The sequence below is a fragment of the Diplotaxodon limnothrissa genome, linkage group LG23 (assembly GCF_057381915.1).
Source record: "Diplotaxodon limnothrissa isolate DT_005_m linkage group LG23, D_limnothrissa_male_GT1.1, whole genome shotgun sequence".
In the NCBI taxonomy this organism is placed as follows: Eukaryota; Metazoa; Chordata; class Actinopteri; order Cichliformes; family Cichlidae; genus Diplotaxodon; species Diplotaxodon limnothrissa.
In genome coordinates this window covers 9,161,472-9,173,891 of record NC_140617.1, presented here as the reverse complement: position 1 = coordinate 9,173,891, position 12,420 = coordinate 9,161,472, and the positions used below count along the sequence as shown (strand labels likewise).

At 38.8% G+C, this 12,420-nt stretch overlaps 1 protein-coding gene across 1 annotated transcript; it reads right to left on the bottom strand.

The window, feature by feature from the left end:
• Positions 1-1,905: 1,905 nt before the first annotated feature.
• On the bottom strand, positions 1,906-9,927 carry fbxl5 (F-box and leucine-rich repeat protein 5). Its single transcript, XM_085348358.1, has 11 exons — positions 9,822-9,927; positions 8,906-9,121; positions 7,727-7,822; positions 7,312-7,507; positions 6,708-6,893; positions 6,496-6,621; positions 5,441-5,595; positions 5,251-5,333; positions 4,424-5,149; positions 3,037-3,185; positions 1,906-2,657 (listed from the first exon to the last, which is right to left on the bottom strand). The coding sequence occupies exons 1-11, from the start codon at positions 9,903-9,905 to the stop codon at positions 2,581-2,583; spliced, it is 2,094 nt and encodes a 697-aa protein (XP_085204484.1). The 5' UTR covers positions 9,906-9,927; the 3' UTR covers positions 1,906-2,580.
• Between the last annotated feature and the right edge of the window lie 2,493 nt (positions 9,928-12,420).

Genomic DNA, 12,420 nt, shown 5'->3' with positions numbered 1-12,420 from the left:
CAAAACGGTTCCCTGTTGCCTCTCCATTGCTTCCGATGTTACTTTTGTTACACCAAAGCAGCAGAAATGGCCTCAGTGGTTTCTGCTTCCGAACTAGACAGACTGATACCCATAATTTTTAATCACATTTTTAAGGTTTTATTTATGAAAGCAAAAAAGACATTTGTGTTCATGAAATGGTCAGAAATAAACTGTAAAATGTATAAACATTTTCAAATAAGCTAAATTGTATTTGAATTAAATGCATAAACTTCTGTCACCACAGCTTGTTTGCTTTAAATATATCCAGACACTCTTGAGTCACGCCTCAAAGGTCTATATGTATATGTATCTGGTAGAGCGAATTTAAGGGTGGAGCTCACTTATTCACTTCACAATTTCTAAACCTTCCAAACAATGAGTAAAAGTAATAGATGTTAAAAATTTCCATCTGGCTAGTGATTAAAAACCTGTAAACCAAAACCAAACAAAAAATGCTTGCTTATTAAAAGATTTATGGTTTACATTTTTCATGTGCTGTTTTCAGTCATAAGTTGGCTCCTTAAATTGGCACTAAGACTTTGAGAACCCCCCTTTAGATGGGTGTTACTTTCCACAGCAGGGCCCAGATGTTGCTCTGTGCAGACATCTGCAGATAGGCTCCAAGTGAAGCTAAGTAAACATATAGTTGGAACAACTATTCGTTCAAGGAGTCCAATCTCAGTGTTTGAGGGAGAGGTCGCTGCATGTGAGCAAAATTTCTCAGAACTGTTTTTTTTATTGATTTTAATCTATGAAACATTCCTGACCTGAGGGGAAGTGGGACTCTTCCAGAATGATCTCCCATCAATACGATGAGGGGTTACCGAATGGGTTGAGTGTGAGAATGATGTGAATCAGTCTTCAGAGTACTCAGATCTCAACTCAAGTGAACACATATGAAAGACTGTACCAAAAACTTGGAGAGCACTCTTTAAAACAATCACCAAAACACCAGCTGAAGGAATTGTGTTCATCCATCAGACTTCCAGAGACTTGAAGAATCAATACAGAGATACAGGGTGCAACATAACCAATGGTCCTGTGGCTTGGTAAGAAATGTGTGTTAGTCAAGGTGACTGGCCAGCTGCTGAGGCAAATTGGCTTGAAACAAACCCTCACTAATAAGTGAGGGTTTGTTTTATTTTCCTTACAGTCAGCATTTTTATATTAAATTACCAACAAAAGTCCTTCAAACTGCCAGTTTATAGTTTAAATGTGAAGAAAAGTGACAGCATAATTAAATTAAGAAACTAAAAAAAAAAAAGATGCTTGTATGCAGACTCCTTTGTTGGGTTTGCCTTGACATTTATTAAATGTGGCAGATTTCTTATAAACATCCCTTGAGGCTGTCAGCAGCCTTTCTAGCAGCAAGACCTGCTGCATAAAAGAACATTTTTAAGATACTATATTTCTACTATGGAGTCATAATTTGTTGAAAGTCGCCAAGATGCACGGAGGATTTTCTGGCACTTTACTGACATTGGGTCGGCTGTAGCTCAGGTGGTGGATCAGGTCACCTACTACTTAGAAGGTTGGTGGTTCGATACTTTTTTGTTAACACAATAACAATAAGCAACTGCACAGTTTCTAACTCCAAGATGTTTTTATTAATTTGTTGTGAATTTTCAACAGAAATCATGCAAGGCTTTTGAACAGGAAAATAAATTCTGCTGCAGTATCATAAATGATGCAGTACTCTAGCTGGCCAAATACCCTGAAGACTTTTCCCAATTGACTATTTTTAATCCCGCTTTTCTATTTCTCTACAAACTCTTCAATCTTTCTCACAAGAACACTGGTCCATTTCTTTGCCCACTGGAGTGCATAAAGAAAAGTGAAAGCAAGAAACTCTTTCTGGACATTTAGTATCACAAATGTAAAAAAAAAAAAAAAAAAAAAAAAAAAAAGGGGGGGGGGGGGTGTTAAGGACTACACTGCAACATCAAGTACCAGTTCCTATGTCTGTGCATACTGTCGCTGTGCCAGCATCAACAGTGAACTGAACATCAATGTACGGCAGCACAAGGCAGCGAAAAAGAGTCACATGTAGGGACCTAACCATCAACAATCTGAGTGCCATTTGGAGCAGTCAGCTTCACCCAAAACTCAGACCACTTTGTTTCACCACACATTGTTATCAAATAAACGACGACGTTAGATTCAATTTAACAACAAAATTAACCCTATGCTGATAATGAGTTACAAAGTAAGGGGAGAAGCAGACTGGTGTAAATCTGTATCATTTTAGTGACAAAACAAACTTCGTTTAAACTACAGAAAACCACTGAGTTCTAGGTGTTCATTTTTTTCTAGGTTTTTACTTTTTTTAAACCAAAAAGAAAGAACCAGGATATTTGCAGACAGTTCAAATCCATTATTACCCTTGTATGTTTTCCTTTTAGACAGCATTATTTCCATGAAATATAGACCGAAAGATTTAGAGCAAAATTACAGTTTCATCAAGAAATATTTTTAAGTGACACAAAATACAGCAAATGGTATTCCCAGAATAAAGTGCAATTAAAAGGAGACATTTCAGAATAGCATCGTTTTGCTGAATCACTCTCCAGAGCGGCAGCAAGCTCTGAAACCACACTGCAGGTTCTGGCAGCCGCTGGCCGTGTCTGCATGGGGACCTGCAGAGAAACACCACACTGCAGTTATCTACTGACCTGCAACCCACGCGACAAGTGAGAAACATCTGACACACACCCCCATATCCACAACATTTAAATATTTTCATTATGTTACTAAATAATTCAACTTTGTGTTACATAAAGTTCTGACAGTAAGGGCATCAATGTATTGTAATGCCTACTTACCTCCCCTCTCAGCGGCATCGGTTACTTACACTAGGACACATGCTATGCGAGTGGGGTTATTAATGTTTGTAATAGTTGCCACACACTGTAACACCACCGTGACATTTTATACAGTACAACATTAACACAGGCCTATGTCAAAACACATTACTAGGTGAAGAGCATGCAGCATTTTAGGTTTAACTTGTGTTACCGTTGATGTTGTCGCAATAATAGAAGTGCTCGTCATTGAGGGAAGGACAGGCCGACACCAGCTCCTGCAGCCCCACCTCAGTGATGAAGAGGCAGCCAGACAGGTTGAGATGCTCCAGCACAGGAAGCCCTCCACGCTGAGACAGAGCCCTGACACACAATGCAATGCAACCTCATTACAGCTACAACAACATGCAGACCAACACTGGGAACATCTAGATGAATGCAGATAATCCAGTCTTACCCTAATAAGAGCTGCACTGTATAATCTGAATTAGCTGATAGAAATGTTACTTGATATGCATTTTGAAAAGCACCTATATCTTTGTCTTAATTCAGTATAGTGGTGAGATGGCAGTACACTGAAATCTATGGTGGAATTCAAGAGCAAAAATAGCAGTAGAAGTATAACTTCCAGGAGGAAAAACCTAAAAACTCTGGAGCAAAGTCATAAATGTTTTTTATGACTAGTGATTTTATGTCCTCTTGACCACTGATATTAAACTTAATCTGTCGAATGCTTTAAAATGACTACATTTGAACTACTAGTAAGTAGCAGTTTACTTTTCATATGGCGCTGAATGTTTTTACCTTGTGAGTCTGTGAGAGTGTTTATCCCCGGACAAAGACAAATAAGGAAATGACCACAAGGCATTTCTTTGGGGTACGCTGGCAGGCGTTTATATTTCAGCAACCAAGGTTTGAAGGGGTACTGTGGCTGGTCTCCAGGTTAAAGTTTCATCAGCGCAATTTGACAAAATGTGGTATTTACAGTTGTTCACAGTAACTCATTCATTCCACTGTGTCATTTTAGTTTGCTACCAATCTTCAAAAAACCTACCTAAAAACAAGTCATTTTCATAGAGGGTCATAACTGCCAAACTAAATGTATATATTATTAAATTAATAAAAATAAAACAAATTTAGGCATTAACTCCTAAAATGTGACATAAGTCACTTCTGTATTTGACTTTGTATTGAAACTCATATTTAAACTAACTTATCTTTCATTAAAGTTGACCTTTTTTAATTTAATGCATCAGCTTTTCTTTGTATACAACACTCGTTTATTTACTGGAAACAAACAGGAATTTGTTTTTACACCTGTATTCAATCTTTACATTCCCTCATTTGCACCTAATTAAGGAAATAAGGGGCCCATTATTTAAAGTCACATGATGAGGTCAGATTTCTGCCTTTTGGTTGATCTAATTTTCCTATGTGTGTACAGTCAGGGGATTACTGGAGATCTGAGTCCTGCGGTAAGAAGTCAGTGGTTGTGTATACATTTTCTAAGTTTTGCCGTTTCGATCCTCTGTACAGATACTAAAAAATATATATGATGTGTTTTGTAGTTTGTTTGAAAGAGATTGATGATTTAACGTTACCTCAGGCCCAAGTCAGTGACTTGATAACATCCAGAGAGGCTGAGAAACCTCAGTGAGCGTTTCGTTTCTGATTGATCAGTCCTGTTTTCAGGCTGGAGACACTGCAGGCTCCCCATTGAAGAGCATTTAGTCCGAAATTCTGCTGTGCCATTTCTGGTCATGCCTGACTCAGACCCAGTAAAAGTCCTGAGGGCCATGTCGCTTGTGCAGCAGGTGGAGTGACCGCAGAGCACTTCTGCAGACAAGGCATACTGCTGATGCAAATATGAGGCATCTGACCCAGTCCTGTGCCCCCGCCTCCTGCTCCTCCTGCAACAGCACGAACTTCCCATAAGTTGTGTCTCAACGAAGCTTTCCGCGTCAGTAAGCGGCATCCCACCACGTCGACTCCACTCTGCTGCGTCCTCAATATCAGCAAGGTCCAAAGGATCCAGGACCCATACTTGCGTGGGTGTGCAGGCGGCACCCCAGCGGCCAGCCCCCTGCTTGAAAATTATGGCCTGCTTTCGTCCCACTGGATGTAGGTTTCTCTCATCAACAAGCGTGATGGGACCTGGGGAACTCTTAAGAAGCTTGGCTCGCTTGTCTGAGCGTTTGTCAATGCAGGTGGAAGACATGAGGTCACCCAGCCCAAAAGACAGTTTCTTCAAGGTGTGATCAGTGATTTTCTCACACCCCGACAAATCCAGGTGCTCCAGAGAGTGACAAGCTCCGAGAGATGACCAGCTAAAAAGGAAAGGATAGACTCAACATAAGTTTTCTGAGTTTTATGTACATCCGCTTTGTCATAAACAGTTAGCATTTCAGTATTCATTTTTAATACTAACCTGTCAAATGCAAAGTCTGTAACGTCAGTCTGCGTCAGGTCTAGATGAGTAATATTGGGGCAGAAACTGAGGATTTGACGTACCTGGAAAGCAAGAACATTTATCTTACAACACAGCTCAACCAACGAGCTTTCTGAGCTTTGACATTGTGCTAGTACAACAGCAAAATAAAGGTTTGTGCTCCGCCTACCATTTTACTTGAGACTGTAGAGCTATATGCCAGAACAATGGACTTGACAGAAGGACCAACAGCTGGAAGAAGATTCTGGATAATCCCATTCAGAAGCCTCTTCTCCCGCTTAGCAGTGCTGATTGCAAGGGAGCCCTCAATTTGACCTGACACATCTGATGAACCATTGAACAACATGGGTGACACATTACAGAGCTTAAACTGGAGGTGGTATGACACATCTTTAGGCAACACTAGAGGTGTATCATACCATGATGACACATAAAGCAGAGTCTGGGATCAAAAGCAGCAAAATACTTGAAAAGTAAATAGAGACGACTGGCTTCACCACATGTGAATGAATGTGTGACGCCCTGTTTAAAACTCTTAAACAGACACCTCTACATTTTTAATCTAGTTTTATTACCCAATATCAACAGGGCAAACAGTGAGGAACTATAAAAGTAGAGGTCAAAAATAGACACTAAATGTCTTTAGGTATCATATTTAATGAAGACTTGCCTTTTACACAGGCTGCATATAACCATAAACCTGTTTTACAGCCCTGTTCACACTGAACGTGTCACGTAGAACCAGTGCACCAAAACTGCTCGACCTGAGTGAGTAACTTCTGTAAAACGACACACTGTTGATTTCCTCGCAAACAAATATCTACATCAGTAGTCAGTTTTGGCTGGCTAATTTTATGCTGTTATTGAAAGCCAGTGAATTGTCAACGTTTTGAAAGAGAATGACAAGACACCCACAGATTGCAGTAGTTTATTTACCAGCCATTTTACTTAAACGGTGTGTTCAATGGGAACCGGGCTTAACATTACCGAGCATTTATAAAAGTGGGGGTTTTCTTTGCTTGTTTTTGTCACACATATCTTGCTAAATGTGGGCTGAATGGATAGGAATGACTGGGTAGGAACCTATAATACAACAGTACATCCCAAATGATGCCTTTCTGGCAGCTTGTGTCTGAAACATTACATTAGTAATAGTTGCTTGTGCTTTAAATACCACTTAAATCGCTATGAGACACAAGCCCTTTACCTAAGACAAAACCTCACCAGACTCATCGACATCAGCGTCCTCATCCCATTCCTGATAGGCACGACCCTCATTCTGCCGACTCTTCACCCACTCCTCATCTGGCTCCTGGTCAAGCTCCCCAGGGGGGCCATTATAATAATCACCTACATAACAGAGACAAAAATATTCATTAGTTGTGTACACACTTGAGTGAAATAATTCTTCACCAGTACATAAAACTCGAGCGTACCTCTGGCCCAGCGCACAGGATAAAGGTGCCTCCACAAAGAGCCGGTCTTAGCTAGCTCTGACCAGGAGCTGCACACTTGACTGCAGCGACACAGATCTTCAGGGCCTAAATAATGGAACAGCCTCAGCATAATTTCCGTGGGGAGCTGGGAGATGTGGGTGGAGGAATTCCTGTTTTTTTCCAGTTCTGAGGAAGAATATGGAATAGCTTTGCTCGTAAGTGTTCTCAAATACCAAAATGATGAAGTGTACCTTTTACAAATGTCAACCACTTTCTAAGACAGAGTGTTCTTTTATGAAGCTGGTGACTTTAACAGTTAAAACATTGTCCTGGTAGTACAGAGGTCCGTTATCAAGTATACATTTTTAACATTTTGCAGAAAGACAGACGCAGGTATAAACAAGTTAGTCATGCCTAAACTGATCATAAGAAATGCCTTAATGGACAGTCAAAATGTCTGCTGGACATGAGTTACCGCATTGCATTAGATCTAAAAGACAACTGATTGATATGCTTATCTAAACGTATATTGAACAGTGGGGTTACTTGACCAATTATAATGTGCTTAAGTACGAAGCACCAGCTTAAATATATACTCACTCACCATAATCTGTCTTCTCATGATCAGCATATTTGAAGGCTTTCTGGAGCACCTCCGCCTGGCTCCACAAACTGAAGCCTTTTAGCACCTCCGCGGCACTGTCCAATTGCTGTTGGTTGCAGTGCTGCGCTATCACTTGTTTCTTGATGTCCTTGAGCTCCTCATAGCTGAAGTACTGCATAAGCATAGGCTGAAACACCTGCAACGAATCTCCTCAGTTTACAAACAGCTTGCAACAGTTTAATTTACCTGGACACGAACAGACATGTTTTTATGATAACTTTCAGTGCATGTTTTTACCTTTTGTTGTTCAACATAAATTAGTCTTAATTGATGTCCCACACAATGGGTAATTAAAATATTATAAAAAAAAAATTTTTAAAAAAAAGAAAGGAAAAGAAATTTGAGCATCTTATACCTCCTCTTCCTCCTTCATGTGGGGCAGAAAGTCCTGTGTAAAAGCTTCTAGTCTCTCCTTCAGCTGCTGGGCATAGTTAAGCTGCTCATATTCACTCTAAAAACACACAACAATGATTAATTCATGGTCTGTGTCCAAATCACCCTTACTCAATCACTACTCCCTACATTGAGAAGTACATTTTGATTTTGCATCATCATTAATGGCTGTGTTGTGCAATAATTGTTGTACATTAAAATATTATTTTCTATTCAAAAATATTTTAATGTCATTACTACAGGAGTTGATTTACTCAGGGTTACTTCAGGGTTATTTCTCAGGGTAAATATCATGAACTCTTTTTTTAACACAAATGACGTTAATTCAATATAATTTAAATATTTAGGACAGTATTGTTTTTCCCAGGAGACAGTTTTCCTTGGGACAGAAAGCAGGATTACTCCTGAAAGCAAAAATAGAAAATGTTTTCTGATTTGCAAACTGGCAGCGGAAGTTCGGGTTTACACAATTGCATAATTCTAAAAAGGCCTTTATTTTTGCCTCTTATTTCTTGGGGTGGAGGTTTGCCCATGGCTTGACAGAACAATAACTCTTGTCTCTCGATAAGCAGATCACAAAAATAACCCTCCCTCTGCTCCAAGCAGTTCAACTTACTAACTTCATCCTTAATAACTTCATTCATCCTTTTTCTTCTTTTAAATGTGAAACTGTAACACTTGAGAACTGTGACAAAAGTGGATATCACAAATGAGTATTATTCCACACTTAAAGGAAGTGTAGTATGATTAACGTGCAGATTTCTCATGGCACAATGGGCCTTTAGGGACTGACTGCCCAAGTGTGTAAGTTAGCTAAAACTAATTCTCATTTATTATAATGCTGGTAATTTTGCTTCGCATGTGAGTAAAACCGCTTTGAAGAGGTGCCAGAAATTACATGTGTACATGAAAAATAAAAACCCTTGATGTCTTTGTATGTACTATAATCTTTGCGTTGCTGACATGATACTTATTCTAATGACTGAGTGGTACCCAACAATTGAGCACTGTACTACATGTTTTTCCCCTTACCTAAAGCCAATGTTTTTCTGGTTAGCTATTTTTAAAGTTGCATCAAGTGAAATATAGGATCATAGCATGTCAATAAAATGTGTATTTTAAAATGCCAGTCGATCGTTACCTTAATACTATGAAGCCCTTTCTCAAAGAGGGACAACATCTCTGAAAGTTTGTTGTCAGAGTGTACATTGTACACTGTGCAGCAGCGCTGCTGCAGCAGCCCGATAATGTACTCGTTCTCAATTTGCTCATGCATCTTGAACTCCTTAAATGTGGCGCACAGGGACTGGAGAAATGAGCGGAAATCATTGTTGTTGGAGAAGTTGGTGTTGGACAGCTGTGGAAGAAGAATTATCAAATAAGATCTTTGCGTTATTTCTTACAAAATAAATCATCACATAAGATCCATGTGATCTATGTTAGCGTTGCAGTTGGTAGGATTAGACACGTAACACGTAATACTATGTTTATATATACGTGATACGTATATGTAAACATAGTGGCTGTATGCCAGAGTGTCAAATCATCAGTGTTGTAACCGAGCTGGGGTTAGTGAAGCACACCCTTCGTGCATTAGCTGTTGCAGCTAAATGAGCTTACCTGGCTTGTCTTGTTAAGACACTTCTTATTAATATATGCACCACCCTTTGCGAGAACATTAGAAACTCCAATGTGGCACTTAAAGCACGTTATATAAGCTATCTTGCAAGTTAGTTAGGCTAGTAAACAGAAAAAGCTTTTAGCTGCGGAGACGAGTGGCTATAAAACTTTATTAGGTTCAGTCGGATAGGGTTCCACGCTGCTGGAAACGTGAATACTATCACGTAACGCTGACCACAGATCAACCAAAGGGTCTCAGTGTGGTCGTCAGACAGTCATCCGACAGTTCATCTCCTTCGACTGACTCAATTATTGCTGCTATTACGCTAGCTAGCTAGCTAGCATGCTAGCAGGTGTTCGCTTCACCTTCAGACACCAACCTCCAAAAAATTGTTCGTAAATCTGCAAAATAAGGAACGACAGTTAGTTGTACACACCTTTTCGCAGTACAGGCCCACCAGCTGCTTCATTCGCCAGTGTGGGCCAGTAAAAACATCCACCTCGTCCGGAAAAGGAGCCATGTTCACTGGACCTCACTGCGTCATCTGCTCACAGCCTTCGATACAATCAAACAAGGAGGCGTGAGCGAGCCGCCCGCGTCACCGCGGCTTGTAAATCCAGTAAATGTGTTTAGGAATTTAGTCTAAATTTTAAAAAAAATAAATAAATTGAATAAAATAAAACAGAATTTTACATTGAGATATGTATTTTTTGTTGCTTAATCGTTTGCGATATTACATTTTTTTGAAAGACGAATACCTTTGTGAATTTCATTTTGCTGCGTTTAAACAGCCAAATTCCGAAATATATAGTATGCCAGTATGCTATACCTATTTAAATATACAGTATACTTTATATATGACTTTCAGGTTTTTGTCAGGTTTTTATGTGGCAGAGCCCACATAAAGTACGGAAGACCTAAACCTAAAATAAGACTGAAATAAATTAATCACTAAATAAACAATGTTACTAAATGCTGTGAAAATAAGATTAAATTGGGGAAATTATTTCATTAAATGTCTGACCCACCATCCAAAGAGAACGACTACTGCAATTGCTGCAGGAGCACTAAACTAGTGTTTACCAAACAATTAAATTAAGTTCACACTGCAATAACTTATCCACCATGGTGGGTGTTTATGTTTTTCATTACCAAACTGTAATAATTGATTTAAGATATATTTGAAGTCAATAACAATGGAATCAATAAACCTTGAAGCCTATCCATAATGAACACTTTTAAAAGTAAATAAAAAAATGGAGAATTTTATTAATATTTTATAAATAAATAAGTAGACAATTAGATAATAAATACAGAAGCAACTTTTATATAATTTATAATTTGAATCAATACTGTGGTCTTTCAGTTTGACAGTTACGGTATTCCATACAGGTAAGATAAGATAAGATAAGATAACTCTTTATTGTCATTGCACAGTCATACATAGTACAGTAGTACAATGAAATTGGAAAAACTGTCCTACGTCGGCACTACATATAACACAACACGATATGACACATCACAACGCAACAAACAACACAACACAGTATATTAACTTAGTATAAAAAAGAAGAATAAGTGTATGTGTATTGCACACTGTTATTATTAGTGATGGGATTTCCGGCTCTTTTTAGAGATCCGGCTCTTTCGGCTCCGAACCGGCTCTTCAGGTTGTTTTGTTGCTTTAATTAATTTATTATTAACAATAATATAAAATTATGCACAAAAGGAATTACTAACGTAAAAAAAAGTGGTTTTATTTATATATGTTTATATATAAATATATGCGGTGGCCCCTAGAGACAAAACACGTACAAACTCCAAAACACATTTCTAGCATGAACTGAACTTCCAAAGCAGAGCTACTAGATCACTTAAATTACACAATTGAAAGCATGTGTGTATTGTTTGTGTATTTATACACAGGCACTCATATATATTCAAATAATTAAAAAAAAAGTTCATTTACCTGTTATTACCACACACCAAATCCGGTCGTTGGTACTTGCTGGCTTGTGTAGCCACAAGATAACAAAGGCTCAACACTGCGCCCGGCATCCTGGAGCACTTCTGTTGTCTTTTGTACGTGTTTTGAGTTTTTATGTGCTTCTGAGTTTTTATATGCTTCTGAGTTTTTACGTGCTTCGGAGTTTGTACGTGTTTTGGAGTTTGTACGTGTTTTGGAGTTTGTACATGCTTCAGAGTTCGTACGTGATTTGAAGTTTGTATGTGCTTTGTCTCTAGGGGCCACCGTAAATATACTTTTATTTATTCACTCCACATAAAATGTAATAAATAAATCATATAATACAAAAATCAACTATTCACATTTCAAGTTTTAACTATTTAAATTTTCAGCTTTTTCCTTTTACAAATTTAAAGTGAAAAGAACACAAAACACTGCAAACCACAACACAATTAAATATAAATTATAATATGAAAACAAACAGAAGATGCACATTCTCTGTCATATGGACCTGCATGAATAAACTTTCTGAATCCTTTATCATCTGCAACCGAAAATAGTTGTGGATGATTACTATACCTTTCTAATGTTGTTGTCCCTGCCTCTCTTTCTCTCTCTCTGTCTCTGTTCCTGTGCTACTGAGTGTAACTACCGCCCCTCCCCCCCTCTGCCCAGCGTAAAGCACAAGGCTCGCGTGCAGAATGAAGCGGGAAAAAAGTGCGAGCGAGAGGCTGAGAAAAAAAAAAAAAAAAAAAACCCACGTGACGGCTCGCGATAAGGAGCTCTTTGACATCGTTCACGTCAAAGAGCCGGCTCTAAGAGCCATTTCGTTCGCGAACGACCCATCACTAGTTATTATTGCACATTAATTATTATTGCACCTTGTTATAAATATAAATATTATTGTTATCGTTTTAAACATTGTTACCTCCCCCCTAAAAAGTCCAGGGAGGTATCCAGTCAGGTCAGCTATTTACACTGATCAGGGCTATTGCCCTGTTGTAAAAGCTGTCCTTGAGTCTATTTGTTCGGGACCTCAGCAGCCTGAACCTCCTGCCAGACGGCAGCA

Bases quoted from the DNA above. Each gene is read 5' to 3' on its own strand.
- fbxl5 (XM_085348358.1), bottom strand. From the start codon at position 9,905: ATGGCTCCTTTTCCGGACGAGGTGGATGTTTTTACTGGCCCACACTGG. The intron at 6,894-7,311 runs GTGAGTGAGTAT...ATTCTTCCTCAG, and splicing joins TCATGAGAAGACAGATTATG to AACTGGAAAAAAACAGGAAT. The intron at 6,622-6,707 runs GTACGCTCGAGT...TCTGTTATGTAG, and splicing joins TCCTGTGCGCTGGGCCAGAG to GTGATTATTATAATGGCCCC.